The 20,956-nt window shown below is 37.0% G+C and overlaps 1 protein-coding gene across 4 annotated transcripts in view; it reads left to right on the forward strand.

Moving 5' to 3' along the window:
• The window catches only part of LOC144638089 (receptor-type tyrosine-protein phosphatase S-like), a 118,296-nt gene that overhangs the window by 79,347 nt on the left and 17,993 nt on the right, over window positions 1-20,956 (forward strand). For 2 of the 4 annotated variants that reach the window (XM_078497220.1, XM_078497219.1), the window contains exons 2-13: window positions 3,303-3,616; window positions 3,949-4,096; window positions 5,565-5,834; window positions 9,011-9,184; window positions 10,571-10,816; window positions 14,054-14,242; window positions 15,281-15,588; window positions 16,758-16,905; window positions 17,232-17,534; window positions 18,024-18,326; window positions 19,328-19,612; window positions 20,469-20,780. In XM_078497220.1, the coding sequence (XP_078353346.1) occupies window positions 3,329-3,616; window positions 3,949-4,096; window positions 5,565-5,834; window positions 9,011-9,184; window positions 10,571-10,816; window positions 14,054-14,242; window positions 15,281-15,588; window positions 16,758-16,905; window positions 17,232-17,534; window positions 18,024-18,326; window positions 19,328-19,612; window positions 20,469-20,780 (2,974 nt within the window). In that variant the 5' untranslated portion in view covers window positions 3,303-3,328. The remainder of the gene's footprint in view (window positions 1-3,302; window positions 3,617-3,948; window positions 4,097-5,564; window positions 5,835-9,010; window positions 9,185-10,570; window positions 10,817-14,053; window positions 14,243-15,280; window positions 15,589-16,757; window positions 16,906-17,231; window positions 17,535-18,023; window positions 18,327-19,327; window positions 19,613-20,468; window positions 20,781-20,956) is intronic. The other 2 variants (XM_078497218.1, XM_078497217.1) reach the window with 2 other exon arrangements.

Consider the following 20,956-nt stretch of genomic DNA (forward strand, 5'->3'; position numbering starts at 1 on the left):
CTTCCAAATCAAAGGAAACATCGCAGCTAAGAAAACCTCAGTTAAAGTTTCTTTATATCACAGCCTTATGTAATCCTGGCACAGGTCAGTTAAGTTTAGATACTCGGGTCTTTTGAGAATTTTGCTCGTTTTTTCCAACATTTAATCTCTCAAGTATTAATGGCAATTACTTCCTGTTGTTGCGATTTCGACAGTTTCGTCAGATCGTCGTTTTTCTTCGGTTCTCTTACGAAACACATCTTCCAGCTTGGTTTCACATCTGCGTCACTAATGAACGGGCATACACCGATTTATAACGACGACGGGACCAGATTAAAGCCCGCTCAGACTATCAAGTATGATAATGAACACATTCCCTGCGACGCTTTAAATGATACTACTAAAATCTCTGTAACTTTTTATAAGTTATGATTTTGCAAAACGGAATGGGATTTGTGTGTTTGTGTTCAATTAGCAGTCCCTGCAATTATCAGAAAGTGTACTTTCCCTTATAACAATTAATCTCCTGTAATTTTTTTAACTCGTCGTACCACTATGCAAATCAAGCATAGTCTTATAACACTTGACTAACTTTTCCTTGTGACTATAAATAGTGTACCTTAATTACGTAATTGTCTCAATGTCACGCAGTGGGAATTGTTCTTGTCTCTAACATGGAATCAACTTTATTAAAACTTTACATTGTCCACACTAGAGAACAATCGCTAAACTAAGTACTAAGTCAGTAAAAAGTTTTAACTGAAATCGCAGTGGAATGTGGCGTTTCTATTTATATAGTCGTGACACGAGTGATCTTTCATTATTTCACTAAAGTGCAGTCAGTCGTACCAAATAAGAACTTTACTGCTCACGCACTATACAGTTCATTTCACTTTCGGTAACCTTTCTAAAGAGACTTTACTGTGATTTTTAAGCATTGTAACCAACAATAACAACATAACTTAAGCAGTGTTATGTAGTTCCTTTAAAGCTTATACACGTTGTTATGCACGAGCATGATGCAATATATCTGAATGTGGCTTTCACGCAGTTATATTGCTTATGCGGTGGTAGTGGTCGAAGCTCTCTCGGTATGTGTTTCAACTTATCTTTGCTCGAGAGGAAGAAATATTTTTGAACTGAATTTCACGTAACTTAATAACCGATGACTGATCCGAGTAAAACGTACGGTATTAGCAGAACCAAGATTTAGCACGTAGACTGTAGAGTTATTAAAGAACTAATTTAAGACTACATCGCTATGCCCGCCGGAGAAACTCTCAAGTTGATTGGCTAAAAACAGCGACGCGAGGAATTTTCGCGATATTGCATTGCGTTGTTTGTTTACGTCGTACGTTGTCAAATAAAACTAAAAGTAATGCAGTTTCAGTTATGAAACTGACATACTCATTCACGAGAAGTACAATTGTACGAAGAAGGTTCTTGTTTTTCTGAGCTTTGAACATTGCGTGAGTGTATAGAGAAAATGGGACTGCAGCCAAATTAAATATTTCATGCGGCTTCGTGATCAGCACGATATCGGTATTTCGCGTAAAGCTTTGAGTGGAATCCAATCGACAGACAATCGCATGACAATAAAAAAGCAAAGGAAATCATATTGTAAAATAAGGCCATAATATCAAGCCAGATTAAATAAGGTAAACTGGTTTGCTTGTTTCTTTTCAGTGTATTGTTTTCAGTTTGATAATATGCCAGATTCCCTTACAAACAACCTCTATGAAAGAAAAAGCTCGTGAATGTTGCACGCAATGTTAGGAATAACCAAATAGTGATGTTTTTTTTTCTCTCGTTTTTATGCTTCGCTACATTCAGGTAGAAAGTAAAAAACAAAATGCCCTGAGTCAGATCAATTGAATACAGTTCTTTTGAAAAATGATCTTTATTTGGTATAAAGTGTTTTGTGGACTTTGCTGGTTTTTCGTGTACCTATATATTTTTCTTTTTTGTTTCATTCATAACAAGGATTCCGGTGTAACTTCAGCATTGCATGTTCCATGAAAATATCTCGACTACTTATTCTAGCACAACCAACTAAAAACCAGCCTGGTAGTACCCAGGTTTCATCTCGGTGTGGTGCTTTTCGGCCGCGGGCAGCCGCGTCCAATTTTGCGCGGGAAAATTAAAAGCATTTCAAGGAAGGGCTACTAAGCCAGGATATGGCGACCGTCGTGACTGAGTTTCTTAGTAGGACTTCTAGACGTTTCGTGTGTTGTGCGTTTTAACCAAATTACTCCCTCTCTGTGATATTTAAAACGCCGAAAATCAAACGAAATGGCGGCTATAAACAATTTGGATCAAATGGTAAGTTTAGTTCACAAAATGAAATGGAACTTGTCTTCTGTAATTTTTCTTTGTTTATGATATTCCTAGGATTATATTTCTTGTCTTTTATTTCTTTTGTTTTAATTCATACGTCGTCTTTGTCTCGTACTTAAAGAAAGAAGAAACTGAGAAGTTTCCTAAGCTTATGTAACAAGTTGGGTTCACACGTATTTTAAAATGTTTGCCTGTAAGCTATTATTTGGAGCATACTTCTATGTTTCTTAAAGTATGACATTGAAGCATATGCCGGCATAATGGTGTCATTTTACTGCAAAACAATGATATTTTATGTCTTTATATATTGAGCAGTTTTTCATATTGCGGAAAATATTGAAAATAACAGTTATTAGAAAGAGGCTGTGGTTAGAATTACAGCACGATAAACTTTATTCTGAAGTGGTTGTAGCCTGGGCCTGTTTCCTTCCTCCCTCCCTCCTTCTCTCCCCCCCCCCCCCCCTCCCCTTCCCTTCCTTCCTCCCTCCCTGCTTACCTGCCCACCTGCTGGATGGTCTGCTGGCCAGTCGGTCAGTCGATCCATCTGTGTTTTCCTCTCTTCCGCCATTCATTCCTTAAATATTTTGTTTGCCTGATTGTTTACTATTTTTTTTATTTTTGTTTTTAATTAATTTTTATCTGATAGAAAGGGAGAGGGGTTCTGACATAATTTCAAGAATAATAGTTTGTTTTTTAGGTTGACTCCAAGGAGCATAATGCTTGCATTTCAGGGGCACCCCAGGGGGTACTCCCTAGCCTATACGGGGAGGCTCCGCCTGAAAGGGGTACCTTTTTCATTAAAAAGTATACAAAAGGGGTACAATCTCTGTCAAATTGGTATATTAAAGGGTAAGGGGTAAGACCTTGGGACGGAGCCTTTCCATGCAAAACTTTTTTGGGTACCCCCCGCCCCCGGGTAGGGGCATAATCTGTCCAATCCACTTTCAAGGAACCAAAAGTATTTCACAATGTATTTCTTACTGCAGGAGACTGTATTAATTTGGATCTTGGAATGGAAGGTGGATCAATTCCAGACAGTAATATAACTGCTTCATCTGAACTAAATGCCAACACACCAGCCAAGAATGGACGACTGAACTTTGCATCAGGATCATCATGGTGTGCAGCAACAAGTGACACTAATTCATATCTACAGATTGATCTACAAACACTTCATATCATCTGTGCTGTGTCCACTCAAGGGAATTCTCAAGCTGATAAGTGGGTGACAAACTATACACTACAGTCATCTACAGATGGGTCAACTTGGAAATATTATACAGAAATTGGACAAGTTAAGGTACATATAACATGTCATATATATGTATTGTACGTACTAGTTTCTCACAGCTTTCCCTCATGGTTGCATCAGACTACGGGCACTTTCCATTTCCCACTTTCGACCAAAAATTCTGGAAATTTCGGAACAAGAGCAAACGGCACAAAAAATTCCTGGGAAAGTTTCCAGAAAATCTGTAAAGTGTTGACTTTCCGAAATGCAAACCATTCATCCCAACACCATCCACTGATGGAATGCGCCCTACATGTATTTAAATATGCACACCAGGTTACAGGCATGTTCTATTGATTGCAATGTTAATATTCTTTCACTGCTTTCTTTTCAATTTTTAGACCCTTAAAGGAAACAGTGACATAAACTCAGAGGTTATGCACATTCTTTATGAAGGTGTTTTAGCAAGGTATTTGCGATTTCTGCCTGAAACAAGTCATGGTGGTGTGTGTTTGAGAGCAGAAGTGTTTGGAGTGAAGCAAAAACCAGGTGATTATTACTTGTAGTTACTGTAATAAAAATCAACTTCATGAGATAATTCAACAATTCTTTAAAAGCTGTCAGTGTTTTATTTTTAAAACATTTTTCCAGGTTGAAATTAATACATGTATACTGCTCCATATCTTAAAAGGTGGATACTCTTGGAACCTGTAACTTAATTGCATGTAGTCAACAGTGCTGGAAATAATTTTTCTTACATAAAAGGACATGTGTCCTTCCAAACTTTTATTTTGAATGGACATATTAGAAAATTGTGGGATCGACATCTGTACTTCCCATTTCAAATCGAACACATTACATTTTCCATGACACAGTCTCGTATGTTCTCGGACATCATGTCTGAACATTTGGCATATTTGATCGGACAATGTCCGATGACCGACAGTATAATTCCAGCACTGGTCAACTGAGTTAAGTCCTACATGTAGGTTAGCCTATCTTCATACTGCTACTTATCTGACAAGTACTTGCATCTAAAATAAGCAACCTTTCCCCACTAGCCAAGTCTCCTTTTCCATTATTTTGAGATGGAAGAAACTCTGCTCTGACTCATAATCACTATTAGATGAGAACCTGCGAAAACCTGTAAAATAAAGCATGTGACACAAAAGAGTGTTTTTGTGTCACATGCTTTATTTCACAGGTTTTTCACAGGTTTTTATCTAATAGTGATTGCAAAAGCCTTTCTACTGGCTAAATTTTGTCCAAAAATCACAAAATTCAGTACCTGTGAAAAAACCTGTGAAAACAAAATTGTGAAAACTTGTAGTTCACAGGTTCTTTCACAGGATAATTCACAGGTTTTTCACAGGTTCTTATCCAATAGTGAATGATGTTTGATAAAATAAATAAATCACTTTATTTAAGTGTCGATGTATAATATTTAGCATTATTGTACTGATTGTGGACACTGTGAATAGATAATGATCCAATCAATGGATCTAATTAATGATGATCTAGTCATCATCCATAATTGTGGATAAAACTAACCTGAGTTTTTAAACAGGTTATACCGCAGCATTCTGTTTGCCTGTTTGAACTATCTGCTTATTGGTAACTGAGCCAACATAGACATTTTCCGCATGCTGTAAATTTTGCGTTGACTGTTGAGCCCCAGGGTGGTTACATGTGACATATGACATAAATATGATCATGTGCGAAAGTTATGCTTGCTCATACTCAATATGTTTGTTACAAATCAGAACAGCGACTAGCTCCTTTTATTTCCATCTTAAAATATTGAAAAATGGGACTCTGGCAGCAGGAAAAAATGCACTATACTCACATTCAGATCATGAGGACTTCTCAGAGGTTGATCCTCTTTCAATTCATCACTGACGGCTGTATGCAGATGCGGTCAGATCGTTGTTAATAGCTTTAATGAACACCATGGGTAGGATATGATGGGATTAAAATACAGGCAAGAATTTAAATGTTGTCTTGTTTACATACACAGAAAATCTTGCTCTTGGAAAGCCTACAAATCAGTCTTCAACAGTCACCAACGATAATATTGGGACTGCTGAATCAGGAAGAGCAGTGGATGGAAATCCTGATACTGAAATGACTAACCGACACTGTTCACATACACAGCAGAACAACCCCAGCTGGTGGAGAGTGGATCTGGGTTCAGATCATGTGCCAGTCTCTGAAATATACATAGTCAACAGGTTCTCTACACGCACAGACATACAGCAAAGAAGTAAGGACTACAAAATAACACTGGGTAAGTATAATCGATCTGTTTTAATGTTAGTAAAGCAGTTAGTGGGTACAGTCTGTGTAGAGCCTAGAGGCACATCAGGCCGGAGCTTATCCCGGTTTCCATAGCATGAAGCAGGTGCGCTAGTCAAAGAAGCAAGTATCAAGCAATTGCAAGTACTTTAATTTACAAGCGCACGATCTTGTTTTATTAACAAGAATTGGTATGATGTGTTGTCCTTGTCTTTAACCCATTGACTCCTGGAGATTTTCCGAAAAAAAAAACATGCTTTTTTAAGGTGTTTTTAACCTTTAAAGGTCTATTATAAGCTAAAATAGCTCCAAATCACTCAAAACGACTCTTGAAACGCAAAGTGCATGCTTGTTTTTCACCAGAACCACGTTTAACAACTTTTTAGTTCATGCATGTGCACAAATCAAAGAAGACGAAGAAGAAGACGAAGGTCTTGTTGATCACTGGCAATCGCCTTGCTCCTAAGACAGGTGTTGAACTGTGCGTTAAGGCGGGAAACGGCGCCACAGCATTAGATAATGTATCAAGTGCAACATTACTTGGACTTGACATAGATAGCAAACTTTCGTTTAACGAACATGTAGAAAAGACATGTAAAAAAGTGGCCTCCCGTATTGCAATTCTTAGAAAAATAAGATCGTTTTTGCCGTTAGCACAACGCAAACAATACTATAACGCCTTAATACAACCTATTATAAATTATGGTAGCATAGTATGGTCGGTGTGCAACAAAGAATGTCTAAACAGAATTCTTAAACTACAGAAGCGCGCAGCCAGAGTCATTCTCATTGCAGAACCGCGTGCATCATCTGTGGAACTTTTTAATAGACTGGGATGGATCCCAGTACACGAACAATGTAATATAAACAAATGCGCGCTAGTCCACAAACGGATCTATGGAAACGTCCCTACCTTTTTAAGCGACCAACTTGTGTTAAATAGCCAAGCAAACAAAAGAAGCACTCGCTACGCTTATTTTAACTTGCGCTGCCCGAAATTCAGAAGGGAGACAGAAGGCGGGCGCACCCGCCTTTGGAATGCTCTTCCTATCTCAAAAAGGCGAATCGAACAGCCGAAGCCCTTTAAAGAATCTCTCAGAGATCGGGTGTTTTCGGAGCAGCAGCTTTTACATCATTTTATTGTATAGTTTTAACTTTTTAGCTTCATATATCGTTTACTATTATGCATATTCGTATTCAATTTTCAATGTATATAGTGTTTTTATAATATTCTAGTGTAATTTTTAGGGAGGGCCACAGGTTTGTTAGCTTTGCTATTTAGTGTTACCCTCATTTTAAATAAAGTCTTTATTACATGTATTATAAACCAACCTACCACTTTAGGCTTTTCGTTTTTATATATTTTTTTCGCTTTTCCTTTTTCTCTTCTTCCTTTCTTTTTGCTGCAGTGTTGAGCCTTCTTCCAGGCTTCTTTCTAGTAGAAGAATTTCTGCAAAAGCGCAAACTAAGGCAAGAACTACTTTCCATGGACAAGCAAAGGGTGGAAAGGGGAAATTTTCTTCTGTTTTTTCCCCTAAAATTGTGAAGCGTTTTGGTGCATATTTCAAGCTCCATCGATCTAATCACGCTGGTTTAGGTATCGTTGGAAAGGTATTGGTCTGCTTCACAATTTGAGCATAGATTTCGCCTTTCTGGGTGAAAGGTGATGATGTCACAAGCGGGACAAATGCCCGGATCCTTTACCGCCGGTTTAGGCCGGTTAGGAGTCAATGGGTTAATTAAGGAATAACGAATGAAAATATCACGTTTTCGATTTTGTAGCCAGACCCCTTCAAGTGTTCATTCTTTTTTCTTTTTTTTTGCCTGACCGACCGACCCACCATCACAAGAGACGGGGCGATGGGAAACGAAAAAATTTTATTGGGATGGCCAAAGTGACTAGTGCAGCTGAAAAACGTGTCAACAGAGATCTAAAAAGTACTGCAGCATGGTGGAATCAGAATGGTTTAATCAGTAATCATAAGAAATGAGAGACTATGTTGATTGGATCAAAGCACGCTGTTAAAAACACCCGAGCGTTACAGATTATCCTCAATGGAAAACCAATGAAACAGTTGGACTACTTTAAGTACCTAGGAATTTACCTCGATCAGTGTCTGACCTGGAACAAACATGTAGCCTATATATAATCTAGGGTTTACCCTAAACTAAAACTGCTCAACAGAATTTCATCTTTTCTCAGCCGCGATATTTTGCCCAGGATCTACAAGCAGACTGTGCTACCTTTATTAGACTATGGTTGTGTTGTATGGGGCGAATGCAGCAAAGAGAAGGCACAACGTTTAGAGCGCCTGCAAAACCAAGCAGTGCGAATAATATTGCATGCTGACCGTAAGACATGTACTCAGGAGATGCGCACTAAATTACAGCTATTATCACTTCACAGTAGACGTCTTTTCATCAAGCTACAATATGTTTACAAGATAATCAACAACATTAACTGCCCTAAGCAGTTGACAGGTTGCTTAATGAAACGATCGCACAGACATTGTCAATCTTTTAGAGATCCAACACTATTAGATCTACCACAAGTTAAGACCAAATGTGGACATACCTCATTATTTTAGGTTTTCGGCTACGAGTGCCTGGAACAAACTGCCAAGACAGATTCGCGAGCTCGCAACACTTGCACAATTTAAAGGCAAAACATTCACTCATCTAATGAACATGGATAGTGCAAATCACATGTGTACAATTTAAATTTTAATTTTTGTATATAATTCACACTTTTTAGATTTGTAATTGTAAATTTTATGCTAGTAATTTTTTATGCTTTTAAATTTTATGCTTTGTAAATTTTATGCTTGTAATTTTATACTGGTCACCGATTGATACCAGTCAATCTCTTTGATTGACTGACCGGTCTACCAGGATAAATAAAGTTATTATTATTATTACATGTACCTCTAGCCCTACTTCTCCCTGGATGGGATGCTAGTCATCACAGGGTTACCCCAGCCTACTATTAAAATAGTTTGCTGGTACCCACTTATATGCCTCAGTGGCACATAATGTGTCAGCAGACAACCATTTATTTTGAACCCGGACTTGAGCAGAGAGGAGTAAAATTGTTAATACCTTCCCAACACCTTGTATATGCAAACTGTATGTCTAATTTATGGAAGTTTGTTTCATACATGATGGCAGGTGGTGACTCAACTGTGGCAAACAACCCGGCATGTAAAGGACTCTACAGTTTTATTCAGTTCAAAGCGTCAGCTGTGTGTTTCACTGATCCACTTAAGACTGGTAGATACCTTGGCATAATGACCACACAGAGACAATTTCTCCAGTTATGTGAGGTGGAAGTTTATTCACGAGGTATCTCAACATAAAAGTAGTGACATTTAATGCTGCAGATAATCAATTGCTCATTGCCCATTGGCACCCAGGAAATTAATTTGTGATTGCTCTTTGAAAATCAGGAAATCATTGACACGGCTTTCTTTTGGCTTATATTTCCACGAAATCAAATCAATGTTGCTGCTTGTGTCTTCTTAATTGCAAATCAGTTTTACGACACACAGGAATTTTGGCTATGATACTTTGTATCATTAAGCTTTAATTAATTTGTATACACTCATTGTGTTTCCACAGACTATCCTTATTTATCCATGCTTTTCATAATAAACGGTATTAAGTCATAATGGCTATCATCTTAGTGATTTTTTTTGTGGAAAGAGATGGTTCTTAAAGGAGAAGTTCACTCCAGAATGGCCATTAATTTTCTTTGCGCCAATAAAAAGTTTACACAAAGATATGTTATTCACCAAAATTTCAGCCTCCAACTTTAGCTATAACCCTACGAAATCTTATCCAAAACTCGACAACTGAACGCCGCCATCTTGGAGCTGGTAATGTATGCGTGACGTCAAAGAGCTCAGCCTGAAGGTTGACGGGGAAATTTTAATAGTCGAAACTCCTTGTTTTTTGTATTTCTTGGAGCTCTGTTTGAGCAAAATGGAGCTGCACAAACAGGCATTTTGTCAAACAAAAGCCACTTCGAAGAAACAAGGAGTTTCGAGTATTTAAATTATCCCGCCAAACTTCAGGCTGAGCTCATTGACGTCACGCATACATTACCAGCTCCAAGATGGCGGCGTCCAGTTGTCGAGTTTTGGATAAGATTTCGTAGGGTTATAGCGCACGTTGGGGGCTAAAATTTTGGTGAATAACATATCTTTGTATAAACTTTTTACTGGCGTAAAGAAAATAAATGGCCATTCTGGAGTGAACTTCTCCTTTAATTGTACAGAAAACAATTATTGAATGGAGGTGAACATCAGGTCAAAGTATTAGCAACTGTGTGACCATGAGAAATAATTGTTACAAATCAAAATTACATACAGCGATAATATTCATTTGATAGTTGTGGCAGAGAGGTGTTTCCTGTGCATTAGTATTTTTCACACCATTTAAGGTTCTGCAAGGATTTCTTTAACTAGACTTGGGTTCCCAATGGTAGCAGGGTTTGCTTAAAGTACATCAGTTTAGTTGTTTTACTTTGGTTCATTATTGAAGATTTTGTTCCCTCCATTTTGGGTGTAGAATAGTTTTTGTAATTGCTCAGCCCAACCCCTCAAAACGGAAAATACCTTATCCCACATCGTAGTAGCATGAAAATATATGCATGTGTTTCCTGAGTATCCTTTGATAAAGAACTCCAAAATTTACTTATTATTCTGTTTATTTCATATTCCATTTAAGAAAATCTGGCATTTGGCAAGCAAACATCTCAGATAAGTACAAATCATGGTGGTGTAAGCAGCCGAGCAGTGGATGGAAACAGCGAAACAAACTATCACTCAGGATCCTGTACACATACAAAAGGGGCAAATCAACCCTGGTGGAGAGTGGACCTGGGACAAGTGGAGCCTGTTTCTGAAGTGTACATAGTCAACAGAGGAGATGGATCTTGGTCATACAGATTGAGTAACTTTGAGATCAGAGTGGGTAGGTTAATTCATTAGCATTAGTGACATTGCCTTTCATGGGGGCGTGTTTAAAACACGAAATGGCGAAATGGCGAAACGGCGAAATGGCGAAATGGCGAAATGACGAAATGGCAAAATGTTAAGATGAATACACGTAGGGGGGCGTGTTTAAAACACGAAATGGCGAAATGGCGAAATGGCGAAATGGCGAAATAACGAAATGGCAAAATGTTAAGATAAATACACGTAAATAATATAGTTTGGTTTCCTTTTGAACTTCAAGGTAGTTCTGTTTACAGGTCTAGACTGAGTTATTTCAAGGGAACATTTCAATGTTCTGGCCCAGGAATATAATGAATACTTGTCACTTATCACAATGCCAAATTAAACGTATTGCTGAAAAGGCCGCAGCACACCAGGATATTTTTTTCATTTAGTACTTGCCAAGTTGCCTATCGGTATCTCCCGACGATTTCAATCAATGAAAATCAATCATTGATTTCAATCAATATAATCAATATTAATCATTATCAATAGTAATCAATTGATTGATATTGATTAATTTACATAATCAATAAAAATCGAAAATCACTCACCGAGCCGTCTTAATTTCATTGATTTTCATTGTTTTTAATTGATAATCAATAGCTGATTGTGCAACAGTAAAAACCCGGCTACAAAGGCATTTGCTTAATTCAATGCGTTTCCCGGCGCGTTTGCAAACACACTGAAACACATCATCGGCGCCATGTCTGTGAAGATTTCTATTTCTTGTGTAGTCGATTTTATTAAATTGTTAAATTTTATTAAATTGTTAAATTGTTTCTGTTTGATTGCACTGATCTATCTAGAATTGAGAAAACGAAACCACATTGAAGTCTAGTTCGAGTAATGCTATTGTTAATGTCATATAAACGAACACACCGACTAAATTGCAGGAAATGCATGTTTGAAATAGTTGTCAATACATGTCAATAGGATGATACAGCAAAGAAATGAATATAATAAAAAGTTACTGTTAATTATTACTGTTGTTTCTGTGGTACTTTACTTCAGTAATCGGATATCAGAAATAAAATTGGGTCTCTGTCCTCGTCCGTGAGATTTATTAAAAAAAAAATAAAAATAAAACTGATTTAAGTTTTCAATAGAAATCAATGACAATCAATGGCAATCAATGAAAATCAATGAAAATCGAAAATCACTCAACATTGTGGCTTTGATTTTAATTGATTATCAATATCAATCAATATCAATCAATTGATTATTATTGATAACTATTGATTTTATTGATTATTGATACTCATTGATTGGAATCGTCGGGGTATCTGCACTGCACTACAGAGCTTACATTGTATCGAAGGACTGATTTTGACATCGAACGTTACTCCGTTTCTTTGCAAAGAACGTTTGCCACTGATATCGTGTATGAACTTTATCGCAAAGTAGGTTTGGTTTTGTTAATCCATTTCATTTGAATGTTGGAGTTCAAAGCATTACTTCATAGCCGAGACTTGGTGGCAAATACGAGATAAACAAATCACTTTCTTCCTATGTCTAAACGAAATGCCGACATCTCGATCAAGAATGTCCTAGGCGTATCAAACAGCGCCCTGTTAACAGGGAGAGACTGGAATCCAAATTACCCATAGGTTCGTGTTAGGTTCGTGACGGGTCTACGTGACGGAGAATTGTGATTGCAGTTTCTTTTATTTTTCGGGACTTATCTACAAGGATGAATTCGGCAACATATGAAAATTCCAGTACAACGGTAATATCGTATAACTTTGGCTTTTATCTTCAGTATCATTTCGCCATTTCGTCATTTCGTGTTTTAAACACGCCCCTTTCATGGTACATTGTAAATATCATGATTACAAGATTGCATTCAGATCTCACAAACTTTTTTATTAAACATGTATAGACTGATGGTTCTAAAACTTTGATAACACAAAAATATTTTTTCCTCTACAGTCAACGCGCTTCACGCATGAACGCACAACTTCAAACATTTATAAAATATTTCATTCACCGATTTCATTTTCAGTTAATGAAGTGATTCTTCTAACCTTCATTTGAACAATTGTACTTCAAATTTAAAATATTTATAAACTTGTGCTAAAATTGAAAATAAGACTTCTGACATTACTACAGATGATATATATATATATATATATATATATATATATATATATATATATATATATATATATATATATATATATATATATATATATATATATTTCAATTTTCTTTGGCTGTGTACGGTTTTTTCATGCTGGAACAAATTATTGACTGTTACCGCCGATGGCGGGATATTAAAAGTGAGACGGACTTACTGCTGGAACTTTGAGTTTCCTTAGAATCGTTCTTTTCCAAGCTATTGTGCACAAGTTTGATTTGACAAATTAAATGCTGTCCCGGCCTCTTCTTCCACTACGCACTTTTGAAGATGTAGTTTCTATTCTTGGATAGTGCTTACTGGAATTGCCATTCGAACAGACTTAAAATTTTGAGGCAACAATTCTCCTACTTCGGAAACGGTCTCGAGTCTAATTTATTTGGGCGTTTTGCTTAGATAAGGTTGTGATCGCTCAACAAACGCAAGAGCGTTGCCGTTGGTCTCCATCTTTATTTTTACAAGAATTTCCGCCATTTTCAGTGGTAATTCAGCACGAAATCTTCAACAGAATGATTGAATTATTTGAAACGTGATCTTATCTTTCTTATCTGGTGGTGAAAGCATGTCAATCAAATTTATTAATAGTATGTTCACGTGAATATTGGAACCTTACGTTGCCGAACGTTCATGCGTGAAGCGCATTGACTGTAAATGTTTCTTATGGTTTCATTGTTTAGTCAACTAATGATGATGATGTAATGGTTTATTAAACAGACCCACAAGGTGCCTGTTTCCGACTAGTTTCATACAATGTTTTGTCACAAGTTACTCAAAGACCCTCAAATAAACTTGCAACACTGACTGAATTGCTGACAATAAAAAGGCATATAAAATATATTGTGTGGTTCCAGAAAATATCCATACACCCCCACAGAAGGGATTTGTCCTATGACCCCCCTCTACCGGAAATTCCAAGTTAGCTACACACATTGCTTTAAATTTTTGGGTCTTTAAGACCCCCCCTCCCTGGAATTTCCAGTCCCTTCTGTGGGGGGAGTACGGATATTTTCTGGAACCACACGTTTCATGCATGAGGTCATTCTCTTTTAATACCAGTTCTCTTTTTTGCGATAGGTTCAACAAACAGTAGTGGGGGTGTGAACGACCCTAAGTGTGGAGGGACTTACGGAGTTCCTAGTGGAAAAGGTTTATCCTTCTTCTGCCGTCCCCCTTTGTATGGAAGATATGTGACAATCAGAAGTTTACTTGTTTGGTTTGACGCACTTACAATCTGTGAAGTTGAGGTGTATTCTGAAAGAAGAGGTAATTTAATTGACATAAATCACTTTAATGTCGCAGTCCCTAAGAATTTATAAGCTAATCCTGCTTGAATTTGATTTTGCAAATGTTGTCTTTTTTGCGGTTGCAGGAAAACTTTTTATTTATAAACCGTCCGTCTTTGGGCTTGAGTAGGTGTATGTGAAATTATCTTGGATGTTCCTGAAAAGAGCTTTTAACCTTAAAGTACATTAGGGTGCATTACTCTAGGGTGCTTTTATAGCCGTGAGAAAACATCTTACAATTAATGCTAATTAGTGAATTAATGTAAACAAAAGGAAAGGATGAGATTAGTGTCTAGTGGTATCTATTTGAGTAGTAACTTTTTCTCGGTGGAAAAAGTCAAGTCCTTGTATTAGTTACTACGAGAAAAATGATTATCTATTTGTAACTACTATCGAACAACTGGAGCTGGCTAACTGTTTCAAATATTTAATTTTTTTTGGCCTGGAAGCAAAAAAGCACAGGCTTTGTTTCGACAACGCTGACTTGATACTGCAAACTTTTCTCACTTCTTTTGTTTAAAATGTCTCGTGAGTCTCAGTATACTGAATTGCTTTTGTAAAATCTTTTTTAAACAGATCTCAGTTGATTTTTACTTAAATATGATCTCTGGAGTGTGTTTTGCCAAGAACCGGCAAATCTCAGTTTTAGCCGGGCAGTTGTGTCTGAGTCTTTCAGTCTGTTGTGATTTATAATCGCCGTTTACATATTCCACAAGATTGAGCAGGGTTATTGTTAAATATACGTTCCCATCTGATTTGCTATCTATCGCCCGATTATGTAGGCAAGCACACAAAAAACGAATGAAGTCACCTTATTCAATTCAATTTTTGATCAAGATAAATCAATTTTCAATTAGCCATGCATGGTGTTCTGTGATCGCTTTGATTATTGTTTTATTATTTTGATGATTATTTTTATACCTTTCATAGTAGTATCATACATGTATTTTGTTTTGGGTTTAACCATTTGTAATCAGACTTAAATAAATTATATATTTATTTTATGTATCTGTTTCAGCATGCCAAATGCAGGCCATTGGTGTATCCAGCAGTGATGCATTTCCAGATAACAGTTTCTCAGCCTCATCATCAAGTGGTGGTAATGATGCTTCCAAAGGACGACTGAATGGTGTTGGTGCATGGTCACCTTACAGTAATAATGATGCTAGTGACTTCCTTCAGATCAACCTGAAATATGAGTACTTTATTTGTGCTGTAGTTACTCAAGGAAAGTCAAGTGCTGATCACTGGACTACAAAGTACAAGTTACTTTTATCACTTAACAATGTTGACTGGGTCACATACCAAGAAAACGGCATTGATAAGGTAGGTTTGATTCGATACTGTAGTGTGTTTGTAACTGGTTTGCCTGTGTAGGCCCAGCCCTAAGGCATTGTGAGTATTGCAAGAAAGGAAGATGGCGGCTTGAAAACGTGTGTGTGTTTTCTTGTCGAGAATCCCCCTGCATCGTGGACCTGTCTGGTGTTCAGACATTACAGATACAGAAAAAAAATAACAAAATAATTTTTCTACTTCTTTGCAGTAGTAGTTACTATAATTTCAAATCATTTTCATGAGTTTGATTGTCTCACGCCACCTTACACTGCACTGTAAGTGTCCATGTTCGTTCTAAGTCCTCTCCGAGTGTGGCAAATGATGACAATAGCAGTGGTGGCAGTGACCATTACAACAATGACTAGGACTGCTGTACCAATAGTATCATTAAAATCATCATCATCATCATCATCATCATCATCATCATCATCATCATCATCATCATCATCATCATCATTATTACAACTGTACTATACCATTACAGTACATGCACTATGGCCGTTGCAAAATAGGAAAGAGTGACTACAGTGTTAAGTACTTGACTATGGCTTTATACCATATGATCTTAATTAAATGCCAGGTCTCAAAGGTTGAGGTGAAAAAAAAAACAAACACAGAATTAGTTTGAAGTATAATAGCTATAGGGCAAATGGCAAGATACAAAAGATGGTATGTTGGTCAAAATAACAAATTAAAGCTCAGCTTGCCTAATAAACACTGGGCTCAAATAAATTGCCGGAGTCAAATAAATGCCAATCTATCAGACAAGTTTGAATGTGAGTGTGATCATGATTGTGCATCAGATTTTGCCTGGAATTTTGTGTGTTACTGTGACTTTGACTGTTGCTGCACATGACTGTAATCGTGTAAGACTGACTGTGGTTGTGGGCGTGGCTGTGACTGTTAGCCATGCACACTCTTCATTAAAAAGTGTGACTTGTACAAAAATATAGGAGACAGTGACATTTAGGCTATTGTGAGTTTGACTGTGACTTTCACTTGGCAGGTGTAAATATTGTTACTAAGTAATACCTCCCCTCCACATTTGCCCATGAATTGTAACTTTGAAAAACACTGCATACGTTTTATGCAGCTGGTGAAAAAAGGTTGATACAAAATAGCTATATTAATATTTTCAACTTGTTAATTTTATATTACAGGTCTTCAATGGTAATTCTGGAAGAAATGACATAGTAAAACACAATCTTAAAGAAAAAGCAAGAGCACGATATATTCGATTTCAGCCAACGACTTACTCAACTCGTAAAGCTCTGAGAGTAGAAGTGTTTGGAATACTTAAACCTGCAGGTATTTTGCTTCCTATCACTGTGAACTTTAGCCTGTTACAGGTATTTGGTTAGTAGGGGAGCCGGTCTTCGTGCTAATCCCATTTATCACGCTGCTCCCCAACCAACTGAACGCCTGGAACAGGCCATGTTAACTTTCATATCAATGCTATTATGTAAATCAATATTTTTCAGCCTTATTGGCTTTTTTTTTGACTGGTCGCACAACCTGGTAAAAAATATCCTGTATATACCAACATGTAAAACTTAGCACGCATCTTTCGAACATACATGTACTTTATATTAAACAAAGCTGTTAATTCGATCATTAATTTCATTACTTTTAAGCTCCGAGCCAAGCCCCTATTGGCTTTGCCGTGTCTCCACTGTCTTCCACAAGTGTTAATGCTTCCTGGCAGTTACCACCAGTGGGCTCAAGACATGGAATTATCACAGGATTCAAACTTTTGTACAGAAGAAAGAGCTCTGCTGCAGATTCACTAACTATTTTAACCATTGAAAATAATTCAACCTTAACAAGAGATGTCACTGGACTGCGTAAATACACAGAATATGAATTCCAAGTGTTAGCTTTTTCTTATGGTAATGGACCGACAAGCTCTGTTCAGCTTGTGACAACATTTGAAGATGGTAAGATGTAAAAGATGACTTTCTAAAACGCTTACAAGCAACATGTCTTTAAACAAATATACAATACGAAGCCATTATGTAATTAGTAATTATCTCAGTTTAAGTTCCTTCATACGCTTCTAGTTGATTCGGTGTGACTGCAAAAACTTCCAGATGTGTGTATACACGTTCTGAAGAACTTATGTTCTTCATGATGAATATATCAAACACGAGAGACAGTTTTTCATTACATTTTAGGAACACCGAGAAAAGAGTGGAAAACACGACATGCACCTGAGTATTTTAATGAAATTCGAGGTTTTTTTGGGAATGTGACGAGATCCTGTTTTGAGTGTTTTTAATATCTTCTCAACTGCAGTTAAACTGAGGAGAGAATTGAGATTATAAATCTTAAGAATCCATGCTAATCAAGATCGGCTTTTCCATCCACTTTAAGGTTGTGGTTATAATTCCTGTTTTAAGTTTGAGAATTAAATACCTCAATTTTAGTTCCTTCAAAACCTCCCAGTAACTTCACTGTGACTGTAAGCAGTTCTACCAGTGTTACCGTATCATGGCAGTTACCACCAGAAGACTTCAGTCATGTAATCATCGCAGGATTTAAACTTTTCTACAAAATAAATGGCTCTGCAGAGTTGCCAACTATGCTACCAATTAACAATGAAGCGACAAGAACAAGAGATGTCACAGGACTAAAAAAATACACCGGATATGAATTTCAATTATTGGCCTTCACTTCTGTTGGTGATGGACCAAAGAGTTCTGTGGCGGTTGTAAGAACGACGGAAGATGGTAAGAAACAGGATCACCATACGATCACCCTATGCGAACTTCTGGTACTCCTGGATTCAAACCATTACCAGAATACGTTTGGTGTGCATGATAACGTGGAAAGCCGTGCTAAATGTAAACTAAACTACGCATTCATTGTATTGCCGATTTTGGCACTTCACGGTTGTTTTATTCTCCATATAATAAGTGCAGGGTATTTATATTTTTTAAAGCTGTGTTCACATTAAACCCGAAACATGTTTAGAATAAACATGTTTCACCTAAACATGCTTGTTTATGAATTGTTCACATTAGGTGTCAGTTGTAAACACCAGGGGGGGGGGGGGGGATAGAAACGAGGTCTGGGACCGAGTTGTGACGATCTCACAACTTGCAAAGCGCTCAATCCACGATGTAGTCAGCGGTTTTTGGACGATGATGGGTCATGATGCAACAGGCAATCTTTTCCCGCGAAATGGAAGCTATGGCAATTACGACTTCCATGCCGTGGAATCACTTATTATAAAGGGATAAGCAGTGTGTTTATCCGAAAATTTCGTCATCGTCGTGTAGGTATAACAACGCAGAATTTTGTGATGCCGTGCTACTTTTTAGTGCTAAAATGCAAATGATTGTACCACGATTTTCAACTGGCCCACATGGGGATAGTAAATGAGGTAAAACAAAGAACGACCAAGTCAACGAACAACCTCGAAACAATAAAACAAGAACAATTTTACCATTTCCGTGATGGTTGTATTTCATAACAAACACCACATATTGACACCAAGAACCTTTCCGGAGAAATTTTCGCTGTTTAAAAGACAATTCATTCATGTTCAGAATAATCGTGTTTCAACCATGATTCGCGCAATGCACTGACTGATGTGTACACTTTTCATAACAAAACATGATTCATTCGTGATCACACTTATCATGTTTCGGCCTAGTGTGAACACAGCTTAAAGATACATGTAACTTAATTATGCCGTTTTAACTTATTGCTGTGTTTATTCCATTAGCACCCAGTGCTCCTTTCCTCAATCACACCCATATAATACCAAGTAAATCACATGGTCCAAGGATAAACCTGACTTGGAGTGAGCCTGCAGAAGCGAATGGAAAAATCAGGAGTTTCGCTGTGTTTTACAGCAATGAAGGAGAAGTACGGAAAGAGACCTTCGGAAGAGATTCATTTAGCTATTCAGTTGATGTGTTGGGTGGAGTCACCTATCAGTTCCATGTCCAAGCTGTGACGATCAAACCTGGACCAAATGCTTCTCTGACTGTAACAATTCCAGAATATAGTAAGTTCAGCTTAAAATTTTTTAAACGTTCTTCACCGGCATTATTGAGCTAGGAGTTAAACAAAATATCAAAGTCGAGAACGTCTTACGCATTGTGAGCTTTCTTAATGTTAAATACTGCTTTGTCGTGTAATACTTATTATAAAATGTACAAAAAAGGGGGTTGGGGTTACTTGGCGGGAGAAGCAATTTGGGGAAGCTTCATTTCCATATTAAGATTACTCTCCACGAGAATAATATTAAAAACCTTAATGTGATACTTGTACGAAAGATCAAGAATATTATCAATGCAATTAAAAAAATAAAACATCTAATTAAAAATATGTACATAACATTATTTACAACTCAGCGCAAGTCACGGTATATTAAGTCATTTTTTCTGATTCCTTTCAAATTGAAGTAAACCTCAAAATAATAGTTTTCTAACATAGAAAAACAACAAAGGAGTATTCAAAAATTCATTAATAATTCATAAAGAAAATACAAAAGAAATTAATGTTTAATGAGTGTCTTTATATCTGATAAAGACACGGCTAAACTTTACGTCCAATTAATCTCTCGGCCAAAATAACCCCAAATCAAAATATTAGTACAGGAATGTGTTGATCTACATCAGAAGATTTTGAAGCCGTTCAATAAATACGCAGTTCGTGTTTTATCAAGTCTTAAACACTCGGCTGCACCTCGTGTTTTAAACTTGATAAAACACTGCAGCTTATCTTTTAAACATTACATAAAAAGCGAAAATAAGACACATTTACCTGTCTTATTTTTAACTCATGTGTCGTACGGATTTAAGTTGAAATATTAACTAAAACATTGTTAATGATTTTATCATTTATATTTTCTTTTTCAGAACCCAGTGTTGCTCCAGAAAATGTTACAATTACTAACGTCAGTGAGACCACCTTTAACATTTCATGGGCATCCCTGACAAGGAAGAAGAGTTATGGCGAAGTTATCCTGTACGATGTCAAGGAAGAGTTGATGTCCAGAGCAAAACGTCGAAAAAGATCTCCCATGGACAGCAGAACTGTTAATACAAAAGCAACATTTGTTGTCTTGTATAAGTTGGAGCTTTGTTCACGTTACCAATTGTCTGTTCGTGCTCACACAAAAGCGGGCCCTGGTCCTTATAGCCAACCTGTAGAATTTTCCATAATATTAAGTGAGTATAAAGATCCATAAACGAGATGCCTTTTACCACTGTTTCAAAAGAAGCTCTGGTGTACAACATTTCATATATCTGGAAATGAGTTTGATTTGAAATATGACTGGACTCAACCGCCTAGTTATAAACTTTTTCCGAGCTTCTTGTTTACAATTAGACAATTTAAACATCGG

Source organism: Oculina patagonica, chromosome 14 (assembly GCF_052425735.1).
Source record: "Oculina patagonica isolate OP01 chromosome 14, crgOcupat, whole genome shotgun sequence".
NCBI lineage: Eukaryota > Metazoa > Cnidaria > Anthozoa > Scleractinia > Oculinidae > Oculina > Oculina patagonica.